The sequence below is a fragment of the Pimephales promelas genome, chromosome 15, assembly GCF_988280905.1.
Source record: "Pimephales promelas chromosome 15, fPimPro1.hap1.1, whole genome shotgun sequence".
NCBI classification, from domain to species: domain Eukaryota; kingdom Metazoa; phylum Chordata; class Actinopteri; order Cypriniformes; family Leuciscidae; genus Pimephales; species Pimephales promelas.
The window spans coordinates 27568161-27576679 of NC_142783.1; the positions used below are offsets into that span (position 1 = coordinate 27568161).

An 8519-nucleotide genomic window follows, 5' to 3' on the forward strand; every position below is an offset into this window, starting at 1 on the left:
TATATATATATATATATATATATATATATATTAGACCAATGCTGTTCTTTTGAAATGTCTATGCACCAAAGAATCCTGAATAGGCTGTCACAGTTTCCACAAAAACTGTTTTCGACATTGATAATCAGGAATGTTTCTTGAGCACCAAATCAGCATATTAGAATAATTTATGAATGATCATGTGACACTAAAGACATGCTGAAAATGCAGCTTTGTCATAAAATAAAGTAGCCTCTATATTACTGATATTATAAATTGTGTAATAATATTTCGAAACTGTTTTGCTATTTATTTATTTATTTTTTTTAATCTGGCTTTGATAAGTAACCTATAAGAAAATTCCAAATTCAAACAATGTGACCTGGATTATATCAGCTATAAACCACTATCAATAAGTACCAAGACATTAATATTAAGTGCAAGTACGATTGTGGGATGTCATGAATAGTTTCGTTATGAATAACATGTGTTTACATAATGTAAATATTTACTGTGGGGAAAAAAAAATCTAATATTTCCTAACGCGTTAAAAGAAAAAAAAATTGCGCCTCCGAATCACTGTATGGCGGTACAGAGCAACCTAGCAAGCCGCGAACAAAAGTTAGGATTGCTCTTCCGCCTGCTTTTCAACGTGCTGATGAAATAGCGAACAGAGACGCCGCTTTTCCGTTCCTCTTTCTTCTTATTCTGTATAATATATGCATTTAGATTGTCATCATCAAATAAAGGACGTTGACTAAATTCCTGTACACATTTCTCCTGTAAATCGGTAAGTGGTTGTTGTGGCAGAAAGTTGTGTGGTCTGTGTTTTGTGTTCTCACATCAGTTAACGCATATTTTATAGTTTACCGAATGTTTAAAGTAATGGTTAAAGCCTCCAGTATTTAATTTTTAGCCTCCAGTCTTCACACTTTTAAGTTTTCCATATAAAAGGCCGTTTAACTAAGAAGCTTTTCTCATTCTAACGTTAAATCCTCTGGCTGTGTTTTAAAACCTAGTGAGCGTTCTACATAGACAGCATTCTCACGTGAGACCTTTTCGCTCCTCCAGGTTCAAGATGCCAGGACTCAGCTGTAGATTTTACCAGCACAGGTTTCCAGAGGTGGAAGATGTGGTGATGGTCAATGTCAGGTCAATAGCCGAGATGGGCGCCTATGTGAGTCTGCTGGAGTACAACAACATCGAGGGAATGATCCTCCTCAGCGAGCTCTCCAGGAGACGAATCAGATCCATCAACAAACTCATCCGGATAGGACGCAATGAATGTGTGGTTGTCATTCGTGTGGATAAGGAGAAAGGTGGGACTGTGTTTGAAATGGAAGTTTCTTGCTTTTTTTCCATCCATCTTCTTTTTTAACCTGTGATGTCCACATTTCCACAGGCTACATTGATTTATCCAAAAGAAGAGTGTCACCTGAAGAGGCCATTAAATGCGAAGACAAGTTCACTAAATCTAAAACTGTGAGTATGCCTTACCTGTTTAATGGTGAATATGCTTTGATCACTTTGACATTTTTTTTTTTTACCTACCTTTACATACCTTCAGAACAACCGAATCAAGCCCAGTTTTGTGTGTGTGTGTGTGTGTGTATAGATATTTAATGTATGAAAAGTCACAAAATCTTATTCCACTGAGATGAAGTTAACCTTTTATTTTGTTAAAGGGCACCTATTATGGAAAATTCACTTTTACATGGTGTTTGAACATAAATATGTGTTGGCAGTGTATGAGCAAAACCAACCTAGAATGATAAATCCACCCAGTGTTTTTTTTTTATACATTCTCAATAAATCATATGCACTGTCTCAGAACAAGCTATTCTAAGATTCAGCGCTTTGTGACGTAGAATTGAGCAAGGGGTTTGATTGACAGTGTGGTTGTTGCATAGACCCCGCCCTCGGTGATCTGTTCTCCATCCTCCATTGTTTCAAAGATAGCCGGTAATGTCTCTTGGAAACATAAATGTTCTGTCGTGGGTTAATTCTGTTGTGGCTTAAAAGTTAATCCTCAAGTGTGGATCGTCGTCTACTGTTTGCGATCCACCGACACCTCCAGTAAGTGTATTTTATGATTTTTGAGCAAATAGTCATTTCAGTCGATGTCAGACAGCCAATTCAACAACAAATGCGTCTAAAGTTGTTGTCGTCGTAGGATGTCTGTGTATATAATTTAAACCTTGTTTGTATAGTGTGTAATCACACGTTTATAAATATATATATATATATATATATATTTAAAGATGCTGTATTAAAAGCTGCATATATGTTGCAGGTCCCTCGCATAAATGTAATTTCGCTTGTACGTAGCAAACTTTATCACAGTATGTGTATGCAGTTTCAAAAAATTGCGCCAGCGTTAGTGTTTGTTTGTGTCTGTGTGTTGCACATCCATAATTGTAAAGGGGACCCAATTACAACTCTATAAGTACATAAATGTATCAAATAACCATACCGAGATGTACTGGTCCATTTTCATGTGTTTATTCTTCCGGAGTCTCTTCGTACTTTTTATATATTCCGATTCAAACGTACGCTGAATGACATTCAAAACAGCGCGTCTCTCACTCTCTCAGCCCTTCTGCTTAGACCGACTGCCATAGGTATCAATTGACGCCCTCATCCAAAGGCAGGACGGGGATATGCAGCTCATTTGCATTTAAGGTCGTATACACCAAAACAGTTAATTTTTAAACAGGCCCCAAAAATGATATTTTCAAATGGTTATAATAAATTAACTGTGGGGTATTTTGAGCTGAAACTTCACAAATAAATTCTGGGGACACCCGAGACCAATATTACATCTTGTAAAAAGGGGCATAATAGGTGCCCTTTAAGTAAAAGTCGATTGGGTTCGTATAGACCCCATGACCCGATTGAGGGCTACCTACTCAATACACATTGTTTCGTTTTTGTATAGGGCATTTCAGAATATTGGTAAACATAGGCACCGCGATACTTCCGGGTGGCAGAACGCAAGCGGCTTCTACTGACCAACTGAAGAGATCCAGCCGGCAACTGAACAGTTACATAGTTAAAATCATTGTTGTTGATTAAAATTGAAACGATGGCGAAAATGTGTTGTGTTTGTGCTGCCAGATATACAGCAAAATGTGTAGGGTTTTTATCGATTTCCTTCAGAAAAAAGTAAATCTATCCAGCGGAACCTGTGGGTGAGGAGGTTAATGTGAGTGGACGTCAAAAGTAGTGCATGTCGTCTTCTAATTATGAGCCTGAGCCCGATTTAAACCCAACCATTTTTAATACGTGGGTTGTTATAAAGTAAGTTAGTTGAGAACGTCAGTTATATATGTTACTTTCTCCCGCCCGCAACATTTATGTTTTGTCCCGCTGCCGCACGCAAACAGACTTTTTTCTGTACCTCCAAATAGTTTTTCCAAGTTGGCCTACGTGTTGCCATCATACACATCAGCAGCATAAATGCTCCTGATAAACTATTTGTTATTAAAGCATTAACACACAAACCACTGTTATGACATAAAAGCAAGCAGGCTGCGTGCATGGTTTGGCATGACTGATTGCGCGCAACGTGCGCTCCTAAAAAGCTGACATCAGTTCATCGCGATCACACATCTGTTATTATCAATGAAGCTGACTGCACAATAAATCTTTAATAATACAGTTGTTTGTTATAATTAGAGGATTATGCCAGCATACAGAATTCAGCACTGACAAAAAGTCCGTTTTGAGCGGTGAGGAGAGTCTATCGTAAATCCTTCTGATTGGCCATTGTGTTCAATAAATCCACACATATGTCTGTGATTGGCTACATCGCTCATCGCTGCAGTCATGTTTTAAAAAGAAGCTCTGCCATGTAAATCATTTCTATTTTATTTTAGTTGTTCTTATTGCTTTTCTGCAACAGATGAATAAAAATGTATTAGTTTTTATTTGTTTTATTCATAGATATTTCTAGTTTGCGGGAGTCCCGTGAATTGTTTAATTCTCCCGCAATCCGCACACACAGAGTGAATGCATTACTGCCCGTGCTCGCACTCGGCCATGCGCTGCGTTGGGAGTGCACGTCTCTAGATCAAAGAATCTAAGCTCTAATGATCATGTTAAAGTATGTCTGAATTTCCCAGACTGATCTCATGAAGTAGCGTGTGTATGACACGCCAATTCGTATTTCCATTTTTGGCGTGCTATCAAGACGCATAATCGCTTTTCAGCGTGTTTATGAACGCCGTTGACTTAACGTTATATAAATATATGACTTACCTCAACCCCGTCCCTAAACCTAACCGTCACTGGGGTTAATGGCATTTATGACTGTTCCCTTACCATCCTAGGAAAAAAAAAGATATGACTTACCTCAACCCCATCCCTAAACTTAACCGTCACTGGGGTTAATGGCATTTATGACTGGACATTTGACTGACGAATGACGCGAACGTTAATGGCGTAGACATACACGCGGATAGCTCAAAATGCGTAGAGATAACACGCCACTTGACTCGAAAGTGGCGTGTATGTTTACGCAAAAGTCATGATGTCATGTTGGAATTTCCACCACGTCTGTTTTTGAATCAACTGTTGAATTGTAGATTCAGACCCTGTCGATGGTGTGTCTCCCTCCAAGCAATTTACTAGTGTTGCCATAGGGACGCTTCAGCTTTTGCCACCCGGAAGAACGTCTATTATTGTTTTTTTACGTCATGGTGAATCGTTGTATTGTGTTATATTGTCATTGTGACATGATATTGTTACACCCATAATAATGTTTGACTGCTGACACAGCTGACTGTTTGAGCTGTTTTCTGCTGAGCTGCATTATAACTGATTTAACTTTGTTTCATAACGGACTAATTTTGCAACATTGGCAATGTTATTAAACTGAATTGAATCAACACTGAATTGACTTGAGCTGTATAATGACTCTATTGCCTTCTGTAGAGCTGCTTATATCTGAACTGAACCAGTTTCATTATTGATTAACACAAAAATTGAACTGAATTGAATCAACACTGGCTTGAACTGAATAATGACACCATTGTCTTCTGTAATTCTGTCTTGCAGCAGTTTTATATTTGTCTTCAATTTGAAATTTGAAATTATTATCCTGTTTATTATTGTGAAGCTGTTTTGAAACAGTCTATATTGTGTAAAGCGCTACATAATCAAAGGCGGCTTACCTTGACCAGCTGCTCACTTGTGAAAGTGGTTTCATAGATGCTGTATGTATGTTTGTTATAGGTTTACAGCATTTTGAGGCATGTAGCTGAAGTCCTAGAGTACACCAAAGATGAGCAGCTCGAGAGTCTGTACCAGCGAACGGCTTGGGTGTTCGATGAGAAGTACAAGCGGCCAGGATACGGAGCCTATGACATCTTTAAGCAGGCTGTGTCGTAAGTATGCATGCATCTCTCAACCATTGGCTATTAGTGTAGTTTTTAAATGTCACGGTACCAAGTACCCAGTCAAACCCGTTTCTGGATGCGCATGCTTGCACGAAGGGCTTGAGGTTGCGTCCTCTTCATGAAAGCCCTGAGACATGGTGACCGACGGCGCTGCTGATGTGGCGTCTGTGTATATTAAACCGCAAAACGACTATTTAAATATGAACCCTGCATGTTCTGAAGACGCACGGTTTCCTTAAACGTTACCTCACACACACACTGAACGTTCACACTCGTAATGTTCACGCTGTTTTCAGTCTCTACTGCCTCACGTTATGATGACATGATCCATGATTCCGTTCATTTCCAAGAGTCACTTCATGAGCATTTTACTTAACCGTTTCATTTGAGAAAAACTATCGTCATAAACACGCACAGAAACTTAAGGTCTTCACGGCAACCCGTCAAAATAAAAGTTTGTTTTAACTTAAATAAATTGACAGAAATAATTATATTAGGCTACTGTACAATAGATTTAACTACGTCTCCATTAATTAAAAATATTATTACTAATAATGTGTGCATAGAGGTTGCTTATTTTTCACTTTTTTTTCCAATGCAAAATTTCTCAATATCATCAATATTTTCATTTAAACATGTAGGCTTCAATCCTATTATAAATTTAGGATTTAGGATAATTTTTTTAATTTAGGATAGGTAGTGTATATTAAATAATTTTTTCTAATAGTTAAATACATTGGAAAAATAGTTCAAACTGATTTTTCTGTGGTACCGAAATCCATAACATTTTAATGGTATCGGTAGCGACTACTGGAATTTTGGTACCGTGAGATCCCTATTGGCTATGAAAAGACTTGTTTTTGTAAAGATGGTTTTAACTTCAAAATGTCTGTATAAAGATGTGGTTTCTTTTTCTGTGTAGGGACCCATCCATTTTAGATTGTCTGGATTTGACGGAGGAGGAAAGGGCCGTCCTGATTGACAACATCAACAGACGACTCACTCCGCAGGCTGTCAAAATAAGAGCAGACATTGAGGTGGCTTGCTATGGCTATGAGGGCATCGATGCAGTGAAAGAAGCTTTGAAAGCTGGACTTACGTGTTCAACAGACTGCATGCCAATCAAGGTATAAATTGGTATATTCATTTAATCAAAGATGCTTTCAAAATGCAATTCATACACACAGAGACTTGAATACACCTTGTTATTGATGAACATGTTTTTGTTTTTGTTATTGATGAACATGTTTCTTACTTTATTTGGATTTTTCTGGGTGGGGTGTAAAAATGTAAAATATATTTTATTAAAATAAAATAAAAATCTGAAGTAGTTTGGCATAATATTTTAGATATAGGTCTTTAAAACTCAAGTAAAAAGAGTATTTCAGAGTTTTCAAATGCAAATTTAAAAAAAAAATCAAAAACAAATGAAACCTTCCAGTAGACCCCCCTAGTGATCCAGGTTTGCTCACTATTTGCATTGCTTTTGTTGCAGATCAACTTGATTGCCCCTCCACGTTATGTTATGACCACAACCACACTGGAGCGCACAGAGGGCCTTTCTGTGCTCAATCAAGCCATGGCTGTCATTAAAGAGAAGATCGAAGAGAAGAGAGGCGTCTTCAACATTCAGATGGAGGTGAGAAATTATCTGGCTCACGATTTCCCAACTGAAGGTATAGTTCAGTGTGCTGCTGTAAATCTTGCTATCTTGAATGTAGCATTTGACCTGTTTCAATATCCCCACAGCCAAAAGTTGTAACAGACACGGATGAGACCGAACTGGCTCGGCAGTTAGAGCGGCTGGAGAGAGAGAATGCTGAGGTGGACGGAGACGATGATGCAGAGGAGATGGAGGCTAAGACCGATGACTAGCTTGAAGCTAGACGATAAACGTAGCATTTCCATAATCATTCAGGAGATGTGAGAATTACGGTGAATTGTTTATCACATCAAAAGGACTGAAAAGGCATTGATGGAAAGCACAGCTTCCATGATCACAAGCAGATTAAGGGTGAATTGTATGTTCCACTTGTAGCAGGCAGTAAAAGTGGATTATGTTCATGGACATTTGCTTATCTTATGAGTTGTTGCAGGAATTCCTTCCATGAACACTAGAGTCTTGCTTTGGATGTATTAAAATATACTATTTCAACATTGTGGTAGTTTTAACTCTTAAGTCTTTCAAAAAAACCTAAAAAAGAAAAAAACTCAAAATGAAAAAACGTTAAGAAAAAACCTCGAAACCCACATTAAAGGATCACATTCAGTAACAAAAGACCATTACACAAAAAAGGACTACATTTTAAACTACTTTATTTTTTCCAGTATTTTGTTTTTTTTTACTTTATTTTTTACAAAGATATTCTTTTCAAATTTGGTGTTGAAAAACACTAACACATCAACAGTAAGAGAGGCACAGCCCATGGCATTCATCTGGTAGGAGAACAAAGATAGACAATTAAGTCAAGCACAGGCATAAGGGAAACCCTCAGCAGTAAGGCAAGAGTCACACGTCTGGTCAAATTATGAAGCAGAATGTATGGAAATGGATCACGTCACACTTCCACTAAGGCTTGACCAGGTACAGGTTGGCCATGTGTATATCTGGGAAACAAAAGAACAAGATAAAGAACTGACCAATCACAAGACAAGAAAATAAAGCATCACTCACTTGGCACAAGACTCAACTTTCAGTCACGTCAAACTTGGGCAAAACTAAACCAGAAACAAACCGCATTAGGTTAAGGCCTCAGATCTGTCATTGAACTGCCCTTACACAACAACTTGCCTTTTTTTTTCACCTCAAAAACTTGGGAGACTTCTTGGTCAGCAATAAAAGCCAGCAATAGTGCAGGGGTTCTCAACTCCAGTCATCGCGACCCACTGCTCTGCATATTATGCGTGTCTCCCTTATTTAACACACCTGATTCAGCTCCTCAGCTCGTTAGGATAGACATAGAGTCTATCCTAACGAGCTGAGGATCTGAAAGCTGCAATATCAGCCCCGTTGAGGAAACATTTGTCCACTGAACAAAAAGCTGCATTGGCTCCAGTCAAAGTCTTACACCGAAGCAAACTCACCTCCACCACGACCAGATTGTACTGCAAGAAAGACAGAAATAATAAACATTTAAAAGC

General features: G+C 38.2%; 1 protein-coding gene across 1 annotated transcript; it reads left to right on the forward strand.

Annotated features, from left to right (window-relative positions):
* Window positions 1-629: 629 nt before the first annotated feature.
* Window positions 630-7533, forward strand: eif2s1a (eukaryotic translation initiation factor 2B subunit alpha a). The gene is made up of 7 exons (XM_039691736.2): window positions 630-769; window positions 1051-1298; window positions 1382-1461; window positions 5215-5366; window positions 6301-6505; window positions 6874-7017; window positions 7128-7533. Exons 2-7 carry the CDS (start codon window positions 1058-1060, stop codon window positions 7251-7253), a joined length of 948 nt encoding a protein of 315 aa, XP_039547670.1. The 5' UTR covers window positions 630-769; window positions 1051-1057; the 3' UTR covers window positions 7254-7533.
* The last annotated feature ends 986 nt before the right edge of the window (window positions 7534-8519 follow it).